General features: G+C 44.5%; 2 protein-coding genes across 11 annotated transcripts in view; one reads left to right on the top strand and one right to left on the bottom strand.

Moving 5' to 3' along the window:
- GLYR1 (glyoxylate reductase 1 homolog) overlaps positions 1-1,537 on the bottom strand; it is a 36,051-nt gene extending 34,514 nt beyond the window's left edge. For 3 of the 7 annotated variants that reach the window (XM_013055198.2, XM_045072201.1, XM_013055201.2), the window contains exons 1-2: positions 1,419-1,536; positions 352-388 (exon numbers count right to left, since the gene is read on the bottom strand). In XM_013055198.2, the coding sequence (XP_012910652.1) occupies positions 352-388; positions 1,419-1,456 (75 nt within the window). In that variant the 5' untranslated portion in view covers positions 1,457-1,536. Of the gene's footprint in view, positions 1-351; positions 389-1,389 lie in introns of all 7 variants that reach the window. The other 4 variants (XM_004750443.3, XM_013055199.2, XM_045072202.1 and 1 more) reach the window with 3 other exon arrangements.
- An 83-nt stretch (positions 1,538-1,620) lies between these two features.
- The window catches only part of UBN1 (ubinuclein 1), a 38,520-nt gene continuing 18,549 nt past the window's right edge, over positions 1,621-21,591 (top strand). For 3 of the 4 annotated variants that reach the window (XM_013055197.2, XM_004750440.3, XM_013055195.2), the window contains exons 1-8: positions 1,622-2,350; positions 7,220-7,507; positions 11,352-11,438; positions 12,031-12,126; positions 12,475-12,609; positions 13,308-13,411; positions 14,129-14,567; positions 20,896-20,966. In XM_013055197.2, coding sequence (XP_012910651.1) covers positions 7,259-7,507; positions 11,352-11,438; positions 12,031-12,126; positions 12,475-12,609; positions 13,308-13,411; positions 14,129-14,567; positions 20,896-20,966 — 1,181 coding nt within the window. In that variant the 5' untranslated portion in view covers positions 1,622-2,350; positions 7,220-7,258. Of the gene's footprint in view, positions 2,351-7,219; positions 7,508-11,351; positions 11,439-12,030; positions 12,127-12,474; positions 12,610-13,307; positions 13,412-14,128; positions 14,568-20,895; positions 20,967-21,591 lie in introns of all 4 variants that reach the window. The other variant, XM_013055196.2, reaches the window with a different exon arrangement.

Below are 21,591 nucleotides of genomic sequence, written 5' to 3'. Positions count from 1 at the left end.
GCCTTTTCTAAACAAACAGTAGAGAGAGAAAAACTCTTGAGTTATTTATTTTTTGGAAGGTTTTATTCGTTTATGTGACAGAGAGACAGCGAGAGAGGGAACACAAGCAGGGACAGTGGGAGAGGGAGAAGCAGGCTTTCCGGAGAGCAGGGAGCCTGATGCGGGGCTCCATCCCAGGATCCAGGGAGCTGAAGGCAGATGCCTAACAATTGGGCCACCCAGGCACCCCTCTGAGTGTTATTTAAATAGGTCCGGATTAGCTAAACGCCAGAAACTGAGGGGCATGAATCCTATAGTCTCCACCTTCTCAAACCCACTTTACATATCTTCCAATAGTAGCAAGTCACTCACCTTTCCTGGCCAAGGAGGATACCGGCCGAGTTTCCCCCTAGAGAAAACACACAGTCAGCATTTGCCCTGGAAAAGCCAGTCCATCTCCTTCAACCCACTCAACGTCAAAGTTATTTTCCTAACTCTCCACCTGCACCCTCAAGTGCCAAAACAAAAACTGGCAAACAGGAGGTCTTAATTTGGCGTCCACAGCTGGGCCCAAGAGGCCCAAACTCTTCAGAAAGGAAATACAGAAGTGCATAAAGTATGTGCATTCTTTGGGGGACAGGGAATACAGAACAACAAAACCAATCAAGAGTCCACTTGTATAGAGCCTCCCCGGGACGGGGGTTGGAGGGTAGTTTGCTCTGTAAACACAGACTTCCCCTTACAAAGTCTGGTTTAATTCACGAGCCCGGCTTTGACAAATGCTAATGGAAACCTTCCTCTGGGTCGAAAAGTGAGCTACGTCGCTCCAGGAAAGCGGCGACGGTCAGTCTCGGTTCGGGCGGTTGTCTGGGACACAGAAGCAGACCACAAGAGGCACCCAAGAAGGCACTGGTCACTGCCAAGCCTTCAGCTGTAAAGGAGAAGTCCCCCTTCCATTTCTTCACGGGGCAGCGCCAGCAGTCCGGTTTCGACACCCCCGGCAAGCAGCCCGCACAGGTCGTTTCCATTTCAACGCGAGTTTTGACGGGCTTGCCCAGGCGAGATGGCCCGCCGGCTCCCCGACTCTCCCGCTTTCTGAGGAGCCTCAGCAAGACCCCAAGGACCCGGCGTCCGCGGGAGCTGTGCGGCGCCAGAGACTCCCTTCACGGTGGCCGCCGGCGTGCAGGTGCGGAGCGAAGCCCTCCCCTAGGCGGCCCTGGGGTTCAGAGCCCAGCCCGCCGCGGCCACTCTCGGCCTCAGTCCCCCGGGGCCGGGCTGCCCCTTCCGCCCGGCGTAGCTCCCAGCGCCGGCCCCTCATCTCGCCCTCTCTCCGCAGCCTGGAGCGCATAGAAAGAAAGCTCTGGGGCTGTCCGCGAACCCCGCGCCCAGTGGGGGAGCTCCCCAGCGCACCTCGCTTAGCCCTGGCCGCCCGGACTCACCACACCAAATCGCCGAGCCGCAGACTCACAGCCGCCATCTTACCACCCAACCACCGCCGACGCACGGGCCGCCGGGAACATCAGGTCGCCCCGGCGCCGCCCATTGGAGTGCGCCCGGCCACGTGACGAGGGCCGGCTGTCATCGGCCACGCCGCTGCCCTGACGTCACCGCGCCCGCAGGGGTTCATTGGCCAGCGGAGCTGCACGTGACCCGGGCGCCGCGGTCTCGGCGCGCCGGAGCCCCGAGTCTCCCGGCTCCTTCCCCCTCCCTCCGGCTCGTGACAACGAAGCGCCCGCGGTCTGAGGCGGCGGAGGTGGCTGCGACGGTGCGGCCGTTCGAATGCGCGACGGAGCTAGCCCTGCGGCCCGCCCCGCCCCTGGGCTCTGGCCTCCAGCCCCCTCCCGTCGGCGCTTCCGTTACGGCCGTTAGTCCCGCGCGGGGGCCGGCCGTGTCGCCACACCGGGAGCTGCCCTGACGGACCTCGGCGCGGCCTGGAAGCCTGCCTCCGCCCGCGTCCGGGGCCCGCGCCCGGCGGGCTCTGCGTGGCCTCGCCCGGGGGGCAGACGGGTCCTTCGGTGCGCGCTAACGGTCGGCGTCCGGGGATCGGCTCGGAGCCCGCGTTCGCCGCCTCAAGTTCTCCCGGGGCGCCAGTTGCAGCCCGCCCGAGGTCCCGAGCTGCTCGACCGACGTGGAGCCGGCGTCTCTCCGCTTCCTCCGGGGCCGGGGCGGCGGCACGGCCGGCGAGGCTCCCCCGGGCGCGTGGGGACCCGGCCATGGGCCGCGTCGCGGGTTGGCCGCCCGCCGGGAGGCATGGCTCGGGGGCCGGCCGCTAGCAGCGCCGCAGCCCGGGCGCCCGGGCCGGCATGAGGACGGCCGCGGGGGGACGAGTGCGGCCCTCGGGGCCGTAGCCTGCGTCGCGCCGGGGACAAAGGTGCGTGTCTTTGTCGGGACCGGGCTCTATCGTACATCTCGTTGTAGTTTGACACTTTTGGAGAAGTTGGGAGCTGGCTGTTGTCACAACAGGAAGGCAGATGCTCGCGTAGTTTCAGTACGTGAAAACCAAGGCGTTGAATGGGGAACTGTTCACAGCAGTTCAGCACAGGGCCCAAGCACCCGGGTGGAAAATAACAGCTTTTGAAAAGGTCCCAGTCCCTCTTCAGACTCCACATAGTTTACGTGTCGACTTAGTCGCCCTCTTGCTTGGAAAGGTGGCGGATCCTCACGCCTCTCCAGTAGGTGTTTTCGTTATAGAGAGACTTTGGTTGTAAGAGTGTTTTGTTTGCTTGTTTAGTGCGTTGGCTTGTCCGAAGCTTGGTTTTTCTTGGAGTTCAGTTTCCCTTAAGTACCGGCAGTTAGTTTTAGGAGCTGTCATTTACTGTTCTATATTGTCTTAAGGGCAAACCAGTTATTGAAAACACATTTAGGATTCTAGGAAATGATTTCATAAAATTCAACACGTTCTTAATTTGAAAACTCTTTAATTTTTGAGCAGTTGAAGGATATTTTAATGGTTTGATTATATGAATTTTAAATCAACATCACATTGGACCTAGAGGCATTTCCATGAGAGTCAGAACATGGCAAAGAATATATGTTTAATGTTATTCTGGAAGTTCTAGCCAATGCAATAAGACATGAAACAAAAATAGAGACATTTCTGAAAGAAGAAAAAATTCTCATTTGCAGAAATGACAGGGCGGCCTGTGGTGGAGGGGGGAAGGGAAAGCCATTAAATGAGTTAAGTAAGGAGACTAATTACAAAGTCATCATACAAAATTAAGTTTTTCTGTTTCACTGATAATCAGTTTGAAAATACAACATTTGGGGCACCTGTGTGGCTCAGTCATTAAGCGTCTGCCTTCGGCTCAGGGCGTGGTCCCAGGTTCCTGGGATCAAGCCCAGAGTCCCACTCGCCGCTTCTTAGGAAGCCTGCTTCTCCCTCTCCCACTCCCCTGACTTGTGTTCCCTCTCTCCCTGCCTCTGTCAAAAAAAAAAAAAAAGAGGATGTATGATGAAAAAAAAGTGTAATTCCTGGGAATAAACCAAGATGCAAAAGAAGGCTAGTGTTTCTTGGATGAGGTTTTTGGGGAGTGATGTTTTTGTGTGTACAGTACTGTGCTTTTATTTAGAGTGATGTTCAATTTGTTAAAATTGAGTATTTAAATGTTTAGTTTTTCTTAAGCCTTTTAAGTTTCACTCCCAAATCTTTTTTCTTTAAAAGATTTTTATTTATTTTGAAAGAGAGGAAAAGGGAAGGGGAAGAGGTGGAGGGAGGAAAAAAAGGGGAAAGAATCCCAAGCAGACTCCTTGCTGAGCGGGATATGGGGCTTGATCTCACAACCCGAGATCATGACCTGAGCCCAAACCAAGTGTCGGACATGGAACCAGCTGAGCCACCCGGGTGCCCCCCCATCTTACTTTACTTATAAATCTAAGAGTAGTTATATAAAAATAAAAGTATTTGACTCCTGACAAAGCTTCAATTAAGGTACCAGTTCAAAAGATTATGTTCCACTAAACAATTTTTTTGCAAATGTTAACTACCCTTAAAAGTTTAAACTGCATTTAAAGTTTTTGTTTTTTTAGTAGGTCTATGCCCCAGCATGGAACCCAAAGCCAGGCTTGAACTCATGGCTCTGAGATCAAGACCTGAGCTAGATAAAAGAGCCCAGTGCTTAACCAACTGAGCCACTCAAGCACTCCTACATTTAAAGTTTTATATGCTTATTCTTTGAAATACTTCAGACTTCTGAAATGGTGCATTTATAAGCCTAATGGTAAAATATTTCCAAAGACATAACTCTTGTAATGTCTTTTTTTCTGATAGGTGTAGAATTAGGTTTAAATGAACACTTTGATACTTCTATTAACCATTTCAGCACTCCTACATTTAAAGTTTTATATGCTTATTCTTTGAAATACTTCAGACTTCTGAAATGGTGCATTTATAAGCCTAATGGTAAAATATTTCCAAAGACATAACTCTTGTAATGTCTTTTTTTCTGATAGGTGTAGAATTAGGTTTAAATGAACACTTTGATACTTCTATTAACCATTTCAGATTAAAATTGTAAGTCCAATAAGTCAATCATTATTATGTCTGATTTTCTTAAATGTTTCAAATAACTTCGTAACAAGTAGCAAGCACTTAGGTGATTATAAAATTTAATCCCAAATCTAATTACTAAGTGTTAATATGTTACAGGTTTGATTTACTTTATTCTTTGGTCTTATTTGTAAAGTCATACAACTGAGAGAAGTTTTGCCATCCAGGTGAATGAAGTTGCAATGTCTAACATTGGGACCATGCTAAGGGTACTTTTTAAAAATTACTGCTTGCAGGCATCTGGGTGGCTCAGTTGTTGAAGTGTCTGCCTTGGGCTCAGGTCATGATCCCAGCATCCTGGGATTGAGCCTCATTTCCCCATATTGAGCTCCCTGCTCAACGGGGAGCCTGCTTCTCCCCTCTCCAGCCCCCTCTGCTTGTTCTCTGTCATAAATAAGTGAAATCCTAAAAAGAAAAATTACTGTCTGGACAAGGACAGGAACCTGGTTGCCCCTTCCAGGGTGAATGTCCTATATTTCATCTGTTAACTTGCATGTTCCCTTCTTATAGTGAGACCTTGCCCGCTTGTGTCAGTGGGGGGCCTTTAAGCATCAGCTTTCAGCTGTGATTTATTTTCACAACCCAGGGCATCGTGAATGTCCTGGGGCCCTTGAAAGGTTTTTTTAGGGGAGTTTCCCCCCAACATTTTAGTGCATGATGGTTTTTTGCACTACTAATCTATTTTGCTGCTAATTACTTTGCTGCCTACTTAGGATTATTCTAACTCTTCATTTTTAGATATTTTACTCCCTGATCTTAGCAATCAGAATTCTTGGTCATAGTAGAAAAAAAGTGAACATTACGTATATAAAACATTCTTACATGTGGATATATGTGACATGCGTAAATCTTCTTGAATTAGTTTCTACTAATCATTCACTACTGTCAAAATACAGTGAACTTTTTTTTGGAATATGTCAAAATAATTCTGACCTGAAATAATAAACAGGCTTGAATAACTATATTTAAAAGAATAATAAGGATGAATTTTTTTTTTTTAAAGATTTTATTTATTTATTTGACAGAGAGAAATTACAAGTACACTGAGAGGCAGGCAGAGAGAGAGAGAAGGAAGCAGGCTCCCTGCTGAGCAGAGATCCCGATGTGGGACTCGATCCCAGGACCCTGAGATCATGACCTGAGCCGAAGGCAGCGGCTTAACCCACTGAGCCACCCAGGCGCCCCAAGGATGAATTTTTGATTAGAGATATTAAAATACACCATAGAAACTTCAAAACAGTATAGGTTTGGTTAAACAGTGTCTACATATACTAGATTAACAGGTTACATTTTAGTAACAGATCTTAAGATGTCTAATGCATTACTCTATAACAGAAGCCAAGTCAGCAGGGAAAAGAAAGGTTAGGGATTGATGCTGGGAAGAAGCCAAGTTAGAGTACCTTGTGAAAACTAAGTTAAAATTTCCTTTATATCTCAGTTTAATCTTAAAACAGTAACAAAGCAGAAAAATGTAGTTTTAAGTGGTATGACAGGCATTGTATATATCAAAATTTATGGATTTATAAGAATTGTAAAAAGTTACGATTTTTAAAAATTATTTTTATTAATATATAATGTATTATTTGCCCTAGGGGTACAGGTCTGTGATTTATCAGGCTTACACATTTCACGGCACTCACCATAGCACATATCCTCCCCAATGTCCAACACCCAGCCACCCTCTCCCTGCCCCCACCCTCTTCTGGCAACCCTCAGTTTGTTTTGTGAGATTAAGAGCCTCTTATGATTTGTCTCCCTCCCAGTCCCATCTTGTTTCATAAAAAGCTGTGATTTTTTTTCAACCATTTCCTTAATGCTGGATATTGAGGTGGTTTTTTAAAATCATTTTTCTTGTATAAACAAGGCTACAGTAAATATTTTTATTTAGTGGCATTGTAGAAAGTTCACACTAGAGTGTGTTTTAAAAAGCTGGACATATATACTATAGATGATACCTGAAGCACCACACAAAAACTGTGTGTGTTTGGATATTTACATTCCGTAAACCCTTGGTATTCTGAGCTTTACTATCTATTTTGACCATTTCCAAGCAACTTTGAAGGTCTTTGGCATGTGATAATTTTTCATTTTGCTGAGGCCAAGTTTTGGGTGGAGAGGCAGGTGTGTTAGGAAATGAGCCGAGCCACAGTCCTCTTGAGACACTGTTTTTTTACGTATCCAGAAGAGGCAGTACCTTCTGTGATCTGCTGAAAACTTTCTCATTGTAAAGATAGGCCCTAAATGTAAGTGCAGTGCTGGTGATAAAAATATAGAGATCTTAAGAAAGAGATTATACTCAGCCAGAAAAAAAAAGTGTCGGATAAATTAAACGAAAAATACGGTTCTCTAGTGGTATTTGCAGTTTTGAGGATTCTTTAAGGCCCTATCAGAATGGATTCTCTAACATCAAAGAACTATTGGCTAGGCATAGAAAAAAAGACTAGAAAGAAGTATGCTGAACACTATCTCTCAATGATAGGATTTGGGGTGATTTACGTTTACATTTAAAAATGGTATATTTAAGATGAATAGTATTGAAGAAGAAAGAAGCAGTGAGTGGTAATAAAGATCCACTTAACAAAGGATTCTTCTTGACAAAGAAATTCTTTTAAGCTTGAATCTGAGTAGCTGAACAGGAAAAATCACCATTTTTATCATCTTGGTTTGACCTGGCCCTTCTTTTAATGTTAACAGAAGCCATGCAGTGACACCCGCTAAGACTTGTTGGTAGCCATGTCGGAGCCCCACAGGGTCCAGTTCACCTCTCTCCCAGGTTCTCTGAATCCTGCATTTTTGAAGAAATCCCGGAAAGAGGAGGTTGGGGGAACAGAACAGCATCAGGACTCTGAGCCGGCTGCAGCAGCTGTTCGGATTACACTCACCCTCTTCGAGCCGGATCACAAGCGCTGTCCAGAGTTCTTCTACCCGGAGCTGGTGAAGAACATACGAGGGAAGGTGAAAGGCCTTCAACCCGCAGACAAGGTACACCCCAGCAGCCTCAGTCTCAGTCTGTGGATAAGTGCATGGCACATCCTGTGCAAAAGGGGCTTCTGAAGGGTGGAAGCAAGACTAGAAAGGCTCTGGCTATCCCAAGATCATGGCAGTCCAAAGCAGTCACAAGGTGTGCTGGTTTTGCCACTGGCAGGAGAGGATAGAATTCTTTCTAGAACCATTCTCCTGATTTATGCTAGAGAGAACACTGCATCCAAGGCTAATATGAATTATGGCTAATAAGAAACAATGAAGCTTTTCACGCCAAGGTTATACGTGTTAGGTGTAAAGGTGAGCAGTTCCTGGCTGTTCCAGCCCTGGAATTTGGTGCTGGACATTTTTCTTTTCCAATGGAATCTCACTCTGGTTCGTGTAAGGGGCAGACGAGAAAAGACCCTGACAGCTCATCTCTTCTGAACAGTGAGATTCTGGATAGTTTCTTTTCCTGGATGGATGGAGACCTGTTTTTATGGGATTTTTTTTTTTTTTTAATATATTTTGTTTGTCAGAATTGGGTCGTAGCCTTTAGGTCTTTTGAGAATCAGTTTGATTTCTTAAATGTTTTTTAAAATGACCTATTTATTTTCCCGGCAGGTTTGTTTTGTTCAGTATGGAACTTCTCAAGGAAGTTCCTCAAGCTCAGAGGAAGAGAGTAGTATAAAAGCCCTCATGTACCCATCACCACCTTTAGCTATTACTGATGTTTTGATAATTAACATTGTAAAATTTAAAAAAATACCATTTGCTCTATTAAATACATAAGAAAAGTGCATATATGATAAATTAACAGGTTGATGCATTTTCACAAGCTCAATATACCCATGTATCCTGTGCCTGGATTATAAAATATAATATTTTCCAGGACACCAGAAATCCTCTTCCTGCTCTTCCAAAATACTACACGGGTCCACTGCTCTAATTTGGAGTATTTTGGTCACTAGAGTGGCTCTTAGTAAAATGAGGATCAGCCTGGTACCTGGCTTACAGGGTGCTTGAGGGTAGAACAAGATCACGTATTTTTTGCTGCATATATTTTTTGGCAGCATAACTCAGTGGCCTGTGCTCCTTTATTTTTAATTCACTCTTGTGCTGAAATCCCGGAAAGAGGAGGTGAGTGCCTTTGGTTAGGAGGATTATCTTTTCTTTGCTCAGGTTAAAATGTGTTTCCCTGATTAAGATCTGATTAACTGAAGGGAAGCCAGTAAGTTTCTGCGAAGGGTCAACCTGTTATTTGAGGGCTTTGGGCAGAATAAGAAAAAATAATTTCAAATCCATTTATGATTTCTTTTCCAAGCTCGGAATGGGATCATCTTCCTTGAGAGGAAGAGACAGTAGCAGGGATTGGTTGAGGTCTTTATTTATGGGTTTAACTGAAATTAGAACTCTAGTACTCTGATTCCATCTTTTTGAGGGATCCAGATATTCTCCATAGCAGAAAAATGTATGGAGCATACACAGCTTTGGATTCAGTTTCAGGGGATTCATTCCTGGCCCTTAGGTTCAGAACTCCTGAATCTTTGTGTCTACTCTGTGGTTTTCAAAGTATTATGTAATCTGATGGATTCATGTATTAATTCAGTTAGTGTATGTGTATGTATATATATATGTATACATATATATATATTTTTTAAGATTTTATTTATTTATTTGACAGAGATCATTAGTAGGCGGAGAGGCAGGCAGAGAGGAGGAAGCACTATCCCCGCTGAGAAGAGAGCCCAATTCGGGGCTCAATCCAAGGACCCTGGGATCATGACCTGAGCTGAAGGCAGAGGCCTTAACCCAATGAACCACCCACGCACGTATACACACACACACACACACACACACACACACATATATATTTTTATTTTATTTAAGATTTTATTTGACACAGAGAGACCCAGCGAGAGAAGGAACACAAGCAGGGGGAGTGGGAGAGGGAGAAGCAGGCTTCCCACTGAGCATAGAGGCTGATGCAGGGCTCAGTCCCAGAACCCTGGGATCATGACCTGAGCTGAACGGAGACGCTCAACAACTGAGCCACCCAGGTACCCCAGCATATATTTCTTATAAAGGCACTGGGCAAGATGCTGAAGACTATATAAAGGTGGAGAAGCCACTATCCCAGCCTCAAAGGAGCTTTCAGTCTTGTAGATACTTTAGAATTAAGCCAACACAGGTAACAGGAGTTACAATGTGGCAGTTGCTAAGTCTTATGTAAAAACAAACCCTGCAGGGCTTGGACAACAGAGAGCTTACATTCCGATGCTGTGGGTGGACAGAGGTGGACCTTCATGCACACAAAAGTAGTCCTTTTTGGAAAACTACTGGTTGCAAGATGTGAGAGGGTATGCATTGTATCCAGTATTTCTCTAGATTGGTGGAAGTTCTTTAAATTACTTAGAGTGCTTGAGTTATATGTGATCATTGTAGAAAACATAAGAAGGTACAGATGAGGGGCGCCTGGGCGGCTCAGTGGGTTAAAGCCTCTGCCTTCGGCTCATGTCATGATCTCAGGGTCTTGGGATCGAGCCCCGTGTCGGGCTCTCTGCTCAGCAGGGAGCCTGCTTCCCTCTCTCTCTCTCTGCCTGCCTCTGTGCCTACTTGTGATCTCTGTCTGTCAAATAAATAAAATCTTAAAAAAAAAAAAAAAAAAAGAAGGTACAGATGAGTGTATGTTTTAAAGAACACTCACTTGTGGCACTTATATGTACATTCCACAGTATCTCATTTAACTGGTCCTCGTGAGTGGGTGGGATTCCAGTGGGCAGGGATGGGAGGGTCTTAAGACGGGCATCCAGTCTTTAGTGATTTTTGTCTACTTAAATGTATTCCGTTTAGGAGTCTTTTATTAAAATTAAGGTTCCTTGCCAAAGAAACTTAAAGTCCAACTCTGGAAAATTTACTTGATGAGAAAAATGGAAAACTACTTTCATGGAGTAGAAATAAAACTGGAAAACCATATGAAAATATTGGGAGTGGGTACTGACATTGGGAGGAAAGATAAGATTGTTAATCCATCAAGATAAGCTTCTAGGCAGAGGGAATGCTATGAACCTGGTTATGACTATTTTTTGTTTGTTTTGTTTTGACTATTGATAGCAGTGAGGGAAGTGCAGGTTCATACCACTCTACTAAGAAATACAGCAGAATAGCTCTCCAGGACTTGTACTACTTTCAGTGGGTTCTTAACCTTTTTGAGCTCTTGACTGCTTTGGAAGTCAGTGAAGCCTATGGACCATCTTAGAGTACTGTTTTTAAATGTGTGGAATAGTTTTTAGGGTTAAAAAGGAAACCAACTGGGGGTGCCTGGGTGGCTCAGTTCATTAAGCAACTGCCTTCGGGTCAGGTCATGATCCTGGAGTCCCAAGATTGAGTCCCACATTGGGCTCCCTGCTCAACCGGGAGTCTACTTCTCCAGCTCTGATCTTCTCTCCTCTCATGCTCTTGCGCACGCGCTCTCTCTCTCATTCTCTCATATAAATAAATAAAATCTTCAAAAAAAAAAAAAACCAAACAAAGGAAACCAACTCTATTGGAACAGTTCTATACAGGTTGAGCATCCCTAACTAAATGCCCTTTGCCATATTTGGAGCCCTCTAGGACATAGTGCTTTGGTGGGCACTTGTAGGCATTTAGTTAAGTTTTGTTGAATTATGTGAGTGGAAACTTTATTTCCTTTAGCAACTAAGGTAAACACTGTTGGGAGAGTAGCATGTTTTTATCTTGTCTTTTTTGAAAAAGCTGTTTTCATTATGCAGTTCATGGGTATCGAGTAGTCAGTGCAGGTATTATGAATAGGATTGTGGGAATTTTTTGTGACTCTTATTTTTGTGGAATGGTCTCTTTACAGAAGAAAGATCTCTCAGATCCTTTCAATGATGAAGAAAAGGAAAGGCATAAAGTGGAGGCCCTTGCCCGGAAATTTGAAGAAAAATATGTAAGATTCCTCTCTTGGGCAACAAAACAACCTCGTTGAGTGGGAGAGGTTTCCAGACATTTTTATGTTCCTTTAGTGGATTATCATCTAAACAAGTATAGAGGTTGGAGAGAACAAAATGCAATTATTAGATAAATGCATTAAGGTACAGAAAATGCATGTGGCAGGCAGTGGTGTGTGAAGCTAAATGGATAAATAAGCAAGAAGGGCCTTTTATTCCTAGAATTTATGCTTAGAATAAATGTTTTGATACAAAGCATAAAAGCCATTTAGTTCCTTCTTCTGTTTTAGGTCATTTTATGCAGATACAAATCTGTTCTTTTTAGAAGGTCTTCAAGGGAATGGGGTTTGGAGTGGGTGTAGGTGTGTGTGTGTGTGTGTGTGTGTGTGTGTGTGTGTGTGTGACTGCTTCACTGATTTTACAACCTTTAGTCACTAGTTGATGGAATTCAAGGCAACAGTTAATTCTGTGTATCAAAGAAAGTGTGTGGCCTTAGACTTAAACATTTCTTGTTAAGAGGGTGGGCCTCATGCTATGTGTTTTTACTACAGTTACACATGGAAAAAGCATATAACCTATTTTAAATTTTAGGGTGGAAAGAAACGTAGAAAAGATAGGATACAGGACCTGATTGACATGGGATACGGTTATGACGAATCTGACTCCTTCATTGATAATTCTGAGGCGGTAAGTCCTTACTGAAAATGCCCCTGGAATCATGACATCCTAGTTTCTACTGATGATGGCCTGGAGGTGGAGGTTGGGTTGGTGTGGGCATGCCCTCAGTGTGAAGAAAAGACCGCCCTGGTGTGGGAGGAAGTGGCAGGTTTGATCAGGCCATGTTTCCCTCACTGAAAATGTTGACTAGATTTGTCCAAACGCCTTTGAGCTTGGACATCCGTGGTTGACCAGAAGCAGGTCTTGTCTGAAAAGTCACAGAAGAACACAGTCATATCTGCTCTACCAAGACCCACTCTGTACCTTTGGACTAGAGTACCAAAACTCGGAGCTGACTGTTTGTTTTCCCCCCTTCAGTATGATGAGCTTGTTCCAGCTTCTTTGACTACAAAGTATGGAGGATTTTACATTAACTCGGGAACCCTGCAGTTTAGACAAGCATCTGAATCTGAGGATGACTTCATTAAAGAAAAGAAGAAGAAATCTCCAAAGGTTAGAATGATACTTGCTTTTGGATTTCAGAAGTGCTTTTCTTGTATGACTTTATAAGATCAGTAGGTGACTTGCCAAAATGCTGGTTTAGGTTGGCTCAGGAGCTTGGTGGAAAGGCATGAGCTGTGCCGAGGCTGACAGGTCACTTCTCACACCTCTACTGTGGCGAGGTGCCATGAACCTGGAGGTGTCCATGCCTGTGTCCGAGTAGGCTCAGCAGAGATTTGTTTCTTGAGGTGGTCTCAGGGCGGGGACTTAAGGCAGTCAAGGGTGTGGAGTGAGGGGAGTTTGCACCAGCCTTGCTGTGTCTCTTCTGTGGACATGTAGAGGACTTCAGTTCCCAGGGCTGTCACCCCACCAAAAAAAAGTTAGCCTTAAGATAAATCTGCCCACCACTGCCTGTGTGTTTCAAATAAGAGGTAGGGCCCATATACAGCTTACTTGAACTAGAAAAGTTTCAGGCTACAGAATGGCCTCTTGCCTCAGCCCTGGGTGCTTCCAGGAGACACTGTCAGTGGGAATGCTGTGTTGACCTGTTGCAGGTCCATGGTCCAGGGACTGATCTGAAAGCTGTTGCTCATGAAGGCAATAAGACAGCTCTCAGGGTGTCCCCTGGGCGGAGCAAGGCCAGTGCTGTGTAGTGCACTTGCTCCCTGAGTTAGGGAGCCGTGTAACTGTGCCTTGTCTTTAATTCTCAGAAGCGGAAGTTGAAGGAAGGTGGTGAGAAGATAAAGAAGAAGAAAAAAGATGACACTTATGACAAGGAGAAGAAATCGAAAAAGTCCAAGTTTTCCAAAGCCGGGTGAGAGGCAGCAGCTTCTTTGCTAGGATAAAATCTGACCTGTTAGGGCAGGACACCTGGGAGCTGACGCGCCCTCCTCCTCACAGCTTCAGAAGAGGCAGCAGGGCCTGGCCTTCCGTTCCCTCTCACGCCTCCCGCAGTGCCCTTCTGGGCAGTCGGTGCTCTCACATCTCTGTGTGTCAGACACTGGAGTTCTCTCTGTCCCTCTGTCAGTGTTGGCAGCTATTTCTGTCACTGTGTGACTGCTGATGTTTCTTGTTCTCTTGGGCTCCCCTCCTCTGCCCCAGTTCTCCTTCCGTCTCTGCCATTTCCTTTGTCTTCTGTGGTCTCCTGCTTTCTTCGCCTCACTTGGTCTCACCCCAGCTGCCCTTCAAGTTGCTGCTCTTCTCTGCTGCTCCTGCTTTTTCCCGCTAAATACTTTTCTTGCCGCCCACCCCTTTTTTTTGCAACCTTTTATTTCAGCCTGGCAGTGGTTTTTAAAAACACATCGGATATTTAGCATTCTGTGACACTGTTTTGCTAACCTGTATTAAATCTCAAGCTTTGGTCCCAGCAAGAAGGAGCTTCATATGCCAAGAGGAGGGAGGAGGAGTAACAGGGTGGCCTTGTGACTGAGGTTCCTGGAGACAGTTGCGCTGGGAGCAGGGGCAGTCTCTCATGAATTTCCCTTCAGAGCTGTACTGCAACTCTTGTAACCAATTTCCTCCTTGCTTGCAGCTTCACAGCCCTCAATGCCAGTAAGGAGAAGAAGAAAAAGAAATATTCTGGGGCTTTGAGTGTGAAAGAGATGCTAAAGAAATTTCAGAAGGAGAAAGAGGCTCAGAGAAAGAGGGACGAAGACCATAAGCCTGTAGCGGTCTCGTCGGCAGAAGCTCAGGGCCTGCGGGAATTGGAGGGCACCTCTGACCCCTTGCTCTCGCTCTTTGGCTCCACTTCTGACAACGACTTGCTCCAGGCAGCCACTGCCATGGACTCGCTGACTGATTTGGACTTGGAGCAGCTGCTCAGTGAGTCTCCAGAAGGAAGCCCTTTCCGTGATATGGATGATGAGAGCGATTCCCTTGGGGTGGGACTGGACCAGGAATTCAGGCAGCCCTCTTCCCTCCCTGAAGGCCTGCCTGCACCCCTGGAGAAGCGCGTTAAGGAGCTGGCTCAGGTATGGTGACACAGAGTGGCCGGGCTTTCCTGGAAGCGGTTTGGGCAGATTGACGCTGGTTCTGCACCACATGAAGCTCCCTGCCCATAGCAGCCCTTAGTGAATTGGCAGCTTTGGTGTAAGTGTAAGCTTTTCCAAGTTCTCTTCTCCTCCCAAGGGAGGAACCCACGTAAGCTCTGCCCATCAGACATCACTTTTAGGCCTTTTGTGGTTCTTCCAGAGCTGGAAAATCTGCTTTCTTCTGGGGGGAATTTCTGTCTTTCCATTTCCTGCCTATCAGTTCCTTCCCTGCGGTTATCTCTCCTTTGGTGCAATAGACTGACGCTGATGTTGGCAGCAGGCAGCTGAGGCACAGATCGGTCATTTTAGTAATCTTTTGAATGTTTTCAAAATTCACAAAAGCTTGCAGATGAATGTTACCCACAGAGAGTATGTGCTTAGTTGCCACTGGGTTTCAGTTGCTCCTTGGGCTTGCCTGTCGTCACCATTAGGTAGTGATTACAGGAATGCCTAAGGTTCACGTGATAGATGAAAGGAGCTGAACCTTAGTAATGTCCGTGAACCATTGAAAACAATGACAGTCTTTAGGCTATAGCAGCCAATGGCCATTGGGAATGGATTTCTAGAGTGCTAAGAATTGTCACTTTGGTAATGTATTACTAACCATAAACCAAGCATAGGTCATTAGTTACGATGACTTTTAATTAAAAGAACGTTTTACCTTGGGCATCATGACTTATAATGCAACTCTTGCGGCATTCATAGTCTGTAGCTTAAATCTTAAGCCAGTGATTCTCACAGGATTTCAGAATCACTGTTAAACGTAATCTCTCTTGTATTTTAGGGAAGGGTAAAATGTTAACCAGTGCTACAAATGATTTTCTTGTTTCCAAAAAATATTTAAGCACAACATACAAAGTAAAGCAAATGTCTTACTTGGATTTCTTGTGCTTCCTTGTTAGCCTGTGTGCAGTATTCTGTTTGAATGTGATGACTTAAATGAATTGTGCCGTATCAGGGATTCAGAGTATATCTTAATAGGACATTAAGTTGGAAGTAGTTGAATCTGAACTTGGCATGTTTGAGCATACTGTTCTGTGTTTGCTCTCAGAATTTGTTTAAAAATGTTCTTCTCAATCCTCCAGTTTGTAATCAAATTGTTTTGTAGCTTCTGAAAGTCTTGTTAAGCAAGTTGAGTGAGATATATGTGGCAGTAGTCAGTCATTTCTTGAGAGAAAAGTCAAAACCATTCTTGGATTTGTCCCTATCCCCACCGTAGGTAGTGTTCTAGTCTGATAACTTAGACTCATTATTTCAGTTTCTTGGGAAAGATGGACCAGTGCAATGGAAACAGAGTGGCTTAACATGCAACAGCATTGGGTTGTGATTCAAGAAAGCCTCGCTTTCTGGAGTCCACTGGATGGACCCTGAGCAAGCTTTCCTTCCTCAGCGATTGCCAGGTTATCTCTTGGGACAATGGAGACAGGGTTCTGGATCCCGTAGATAAGGTAGGCTTGGGTTTTGGTTGGAAGGTGGTGACCAGGACAAGTTGACATACTGAAATGAAAATATAGTGTTCATATGTGAAATTGATACTTTAGTCATCACCTGGCCCTTCTACTATAACAGTGTTAAGAAACTTTGGGAAATGGGGTAGAAAGTATCATTCTGCCAATCTGAAAACTATTTTAAATTTGCTTATTCCTTTCTAGCTTCTGTGTATGTTTTTATGCAGTTGTAATTATAGTTGTGAATAATTGTTTCCTGCTTTCTTCACTTAATAAATATTATTGTAAAGCCCTCATCACTTCTGATGGTTGCATGGAAAAGAAGGCTTATTTTTAGAAAATTATTTAATGCCATTCCAAAGATGCTCAGGTGCTCCGTTACCACCAGGGCCTTTGCTTGGGTACTTGGAGCCTCCTGCATTGTGTGCACAAGTGCTCTAAACCCAGATCTCACTGAGCATCTGCTGGGAAAGCTATTCTTCCCAGTAGAAAAAAGCCTATGTACATAAAAACTGCATACAAAAGCCACCCATGGTATTTGGATCCTTAATAAGGAGCCCTGTCCTCAATCTTGAACTGGACATTGCATTTTTAAAATTTAAATTAAACTTGATGTAAATAACTCTAACATTAGTAGTGTTATGTGTTTCTCACTTTATTTTTCACTCCCCTTACTATCTTTTATACTCTTTTATTTTTATAAGATTGTTTACATGTAAAATTTTTGCCCTGGGTAATAAATACATCAGTTTCTACTGTTGTCTAGAAAACTGCCCAAATCTTAGGGCTTCAAAGAATAGTTCGTTTCTCCTGACTCTGGGTGACCGGGCAGTTCCTCTTCTGGCCCTGCCTGGCTTACTCTTGTGGCTACATTCAGCTGACAAGTTGGCCAGGTGCTGGGACGGCTGGGATGGCCAAGATGACCAGAGCAGCTGGCCTTTCCCTCCTCTGATCTTTCATCCTGGGTTTCTCCAGGGTATGGCAGTTTCAGGGCAACATTTCAAGAGAATGAAGGTGGAAGCTGCAAGGCATGTAAGATGTAGCCATAGAAGGTGTGTGTTCGCATCCCTTCTCCCACTCTGTTGGTAAAGCAAGTCACAGGAGCAAATCAGGTTGGAGGGTTGGGAAATTAGAGGCTACCTCCCCGCAGCAGAATGCATGTACTGGGAGGGAAGGGATCTGAGGTCCTCTTTGCCATCTATCACAGTCTCATAAACCGATTCTAATCTGATACGTATCCGTTCCTTAGGAATTCATCTTTGCTGTGGGAAGCGAGAATTAGATTTACCTTCTAACTAGACATGATGCCTAAAACTTTGAACAAAATCTATTTGAAAACTTAAATATGTTAAATAGGAACCCTAAGAAGGCTGCCCTGGTGGATGCCCAAGCAGTGGTCACTGTTTTCTTATGTTAGCCTGTTTTTCATTTCCTATTCCCTTGTATTGTGCATTTTTATGGGCCCCAAGAAATCCAGTGATTTGATTTGATGGCCTTACCCTGTCTGCACTTAATATGCTTTGATTGTGCCTTTTGTCTTCGTTGTTAGAAAGGTAGGAGTGTCGTGTCCCCCTTCTCCCCCCCCACCCACCCCAGGGTACTTGTCTTGATGTAGTTTGGCAGCTAGTCAGCCTGGTCCATACAGATGATCCAGGTCTATTGACTCAAGCATAAAATGGGAACAACACTGAGGAAAGAAAAGAAACAGAAACCCCATGCCGCCCACCCCTCTAATCTACCTGCTCACAGCTTACCCTCCTATAGACTTAGAACTCCTACATCACAAATCCAGGGAGACCTGGATCCAAGGAGAAAAAGGTAGAAAAAAACCAAAACAAAACAACTAACTTGTTTGATCTTTTCTAAAAAGAAAATCATACCAGCAAAAACAGGTACAGTATATAAGGTTCTGATTTAGGTGCTAAGAGGCTGCAAGTGGCTTTTCTTCTAATTAAAACAGCTCATTAAAGGGCTGTTGGAGTTATTATAAATCAGCATGATTGGGCTGTTTGGTTTAACTTCATTTCCTAATTTAGGATTGACCAACCTGTACAACTCCATAAGCAAGGGTGTCTCTTCTTAGGGTTGAGGAGCCTCACTTATTTCCGGAAGACTGTCAGATAAAAATCTGTTCTTTTAATTAGATTTATTTTAAAAACAGAACACTTGAGGGGCACCTGCGTGGCTAGTCGGTTGTGTCCGACTCTTGGTTTGGGCTCAGGTCCTGATCTCAGGGTTGTGAGATTGAGCCCCTCATCAGGCTCCACGCTCAGCTGGGAGTCTGCTTCTTTCCCTCTGCGTCTGCCCTTCTCCCTCCCTGCTCACGTGCTCTCTGTCTCTTTCCCTCTTTGTCTCTCAAAATACTTTAAAAAAATAAATATATAGCACGTGACTAATTATCTCCGTATAAAACCAGAACCTCAGAGATAATTGTCTACACAATTCAAAAGGCATCAGAAAAAAATCTTCTTAAGAAGTATATTGCCAGAAAACCTCTGACACATTGGAGGAACTGGCTGATATCTAAAAATAAAATTCAAATGGAAACCCAGGCTTGTTGATAGGTCTTACAAACAGTGGGGCATTTGAAATACATGTTAAAGTAATTAGATTGAATTAATATGGAAGTGCTTCTGGATCTTGTAGCTAGCATTGTGTAAGCTTAAGTAAGAGAATGACCCAGATTTATTCTCTCTCAAACTGAAATCATACTCTCAGTATATTAGAAGTGCTGAGAATTCTGAATCCTTCTGAGACTGTAAGAAATTGGCAGGTGAATGAATGGATTAAAAGTCACACCCTTTATTTCATTTCCATCCAGCCATTTCACCCTTTTTCATCCTGGGCCTTTGTACTTCCCTCCCTCCCTCCAGGGTCTGCAGAAGCTTGAGTTTTGCGTCTCCTCTGGTTCTTCTGGTTGCATTCTTTCAATAATACCTGTTTTTCCTTCATGCGTTCACTCAGGCAACATTTACTAAATTCTGTTATGTGATAGGCAGCTGTGGGAAATATATTGACAAGTAAGATTCATTCATGTTCTCCGTGAGCTTGTTCTGTAAGTGGACCAGTAGACGTGTGAACATCTGGCTGTAGGACAGAGCAGAATGAGGTAAGCTCTGTGATGTTTGGGTGGCCAAGCAGATGGTCAGGTGAACAGCCAGCTTTGAGGAGGTAAGACAGAAGCACCTGAAGATACATATGAATCAGACTGGAGGCAACAGACTTGGCCAGGGCCAGTGGTGAGATGGTCTTATAGGGAGCCAGGACATAGAGCTGAGGATGGACAAGGAGTTGTTAAGTTGGATGGAATGGGAACCCGCTGGAGTGGCTGGCTGGGGCCAGGTCCTGGAAAGTCATAAATGCCACATAAAGGAGTTCGGATTTGATGCTGGGTTTGGAGAGAGCCACCTGAGGGTTTTAAAGAGGGGAGTGGAAGGATTTCAAGAGGATGGAGTATCATTATTAGAAGTAGGAAACACAGAAGGAGGAGCAGAAGCTAGTGGGTTTGGTTTTGGGTGAGTGTCCATACCAGAGGATCATCGATTCACAGAAGTCATTGGAAATTCTAATCCAGAGCTCAGAAGAAAGGGTATAGGGCTAGAGATTTAGATTTGAGAGATCTGCATGCATTGTGTTACTTCAAAGCTGTGAAGGAGAAGATATTAGGAGAAGGTAGTTTTGGTAGACCTTTGGGCTCCATCTCTAAGGAGTTTTAACGGAGAAGACAGGGAGCAGAGGTAGGAAGAAGACACAGAGGGAAGGCAGATGGGGTGATAGGAAGGTGGAGGTTGGTTCTCAGTGCCTGGAGGGGTTGATCAGGATTGTTTTAGACAGTCCTCTTATTGCCCTGGTTTGTGGTCATTATTCTATATCAATCCTGATTTTAGATACTTAATTTTTGCCTAATACCTTTGGACCAGCAACTCTTGGGTTAGATCAGCAGTTCTCAATCCCCTCTGCATGTTAGAGTTACGGGGCTCCTTTTGAAGAAGCAGATGCTGGGCCTCGTCCCCAGAGATTCTGATGTGGTTGGTCTAGGGTGGGGAAAGCCACCAGGTAATTCCAGTATGCAGCTGAGTATGAGAACCAGTGGTTCAGACTTCTGCCAGGATTGCTTTCCTGACTTCTGCACTCAGTGCCCTGACTGCCTGTCCTGGCTGCCATCCAGGGTGCTAACTGTGTTCTCATGGGAAGCAAAAGACTGTATAGTAGCCTGCTCTGCTACTTGTGTCAATAGGTAGGAAGGTGTGTTAGTAGTTCAGATGGTCTGGGTAATAGAGTTTGTGATACACTGTAACTAGATTGTGAATTTCCCAAGAATTACAATGTCCTTAAATGCTAAAGTAGCACTTTATTATTATTTAGGGGTGAGGGGAATAAAGGTCTTTGGATTTTGTGGTTTTGTGGAGGTTCTTAATTGTTTTTATACTGTAGACATATGGAAATAGCAACTCACAGTTGAGGCGACAAGACTGCCAGTCACAGGGGTTAACTAGCTGGTTGAATCCAATGCATCATGATTGCTTTGGCTCTGTAGATGTTCTTTTATGTGGCTGTCTTTTCAAGTCCTGGGAAGAATAGACAGTTCATAGATGCTTTTGCATAGATGCTTTGGAAAAAAGCATTTGAAAAAGCTGGATATACCAATTGTGGAGCATATAGCCATCATAGGTAAACTTAATCTGGGATTAGGACTGAGTAGTGAGGATTTTATCAAATTGGCAGGTGTTCTGTAGGGACTGACTGGTCTTGTGCCTGCGGGCATGTGTGGTCGTGTGGCGAAAGTGCACTAACGGATGTTACTGTCTGCTGTGAACCAGGCTGCCAGAGCTGCTGAAGGAGAGAGCAGACAGAAGTTCTTCACCCAAGATGTTAATGGCACCCTCTTAGAGTGAGTATCTTTTGTTTCCGGGCATCTGCTCTTACCATGCCTGGCTTGAGCAGGCTCGGGGAGATGAGCACTGATTGAACTACATTAACGATAACCACTTATGAGAGGGGAAAAAAAATGGGTTTTATTGTTTATTCTTTTTTTAAAAGGGGGTTGGGTGCACCAAATATTTATCTCCAAGAAATGATAGACCTTACTGACCTTAGGCAACAGGTATTATTAGAACACTTGTTTAATATTCATAGCCAGTTGCAAGAGGATTTCCTGGCAAGTATGAGATGAGAGAGAGAAGTGTTGCTTTGACTGTCTTTGAGAATCCAGAAAAATAAGAGATAACTTGGTGTAGCCATAGGAGCCTGCTCTCCTAGGATCATTCTCCTCTCGCTGTCTTTTCTCCCAAGGCCTGGCTATGTAAATATCATCCCTTGGCACTTCTCCCAGGTGCCTGAGCCTCTGAGATGTTGCACATGTATGAATTATATTAAAAAGCAAAAAAATCCCTGCACATAGAAATCCAAACCGAGTTCTTGGTATCCGGCCTTCCAGCTCTGCTGGCTTCTCTCTCTGCACTGCATTATTTAGCAGAGGAAGCTGCTTGCTCAACAACTGAGGATTTTGCACATGT

Source organism: Mustela putorius, unplaced genomic scaffold, assembly GCF_011764305.1.
Source record: "Mustela putorius furo isolate JIRA1106 unplaced genomic scaffold, ASM1176430v1.1 tig00004007_pilon_pilon_pilon, whole genome shotgun sequence".
Taxonomy (NCBI): Eukaryota; Metazoa; Chordata; class Mammalia; order Carnivora; family Mustelidae; genus Mustela; species Mustela putorius.
The sequence above is the reverse complement of the archived record's forward strand: the minus strand, read 5'-3'. Positions and strand labels throughout refer to the sequence as shown.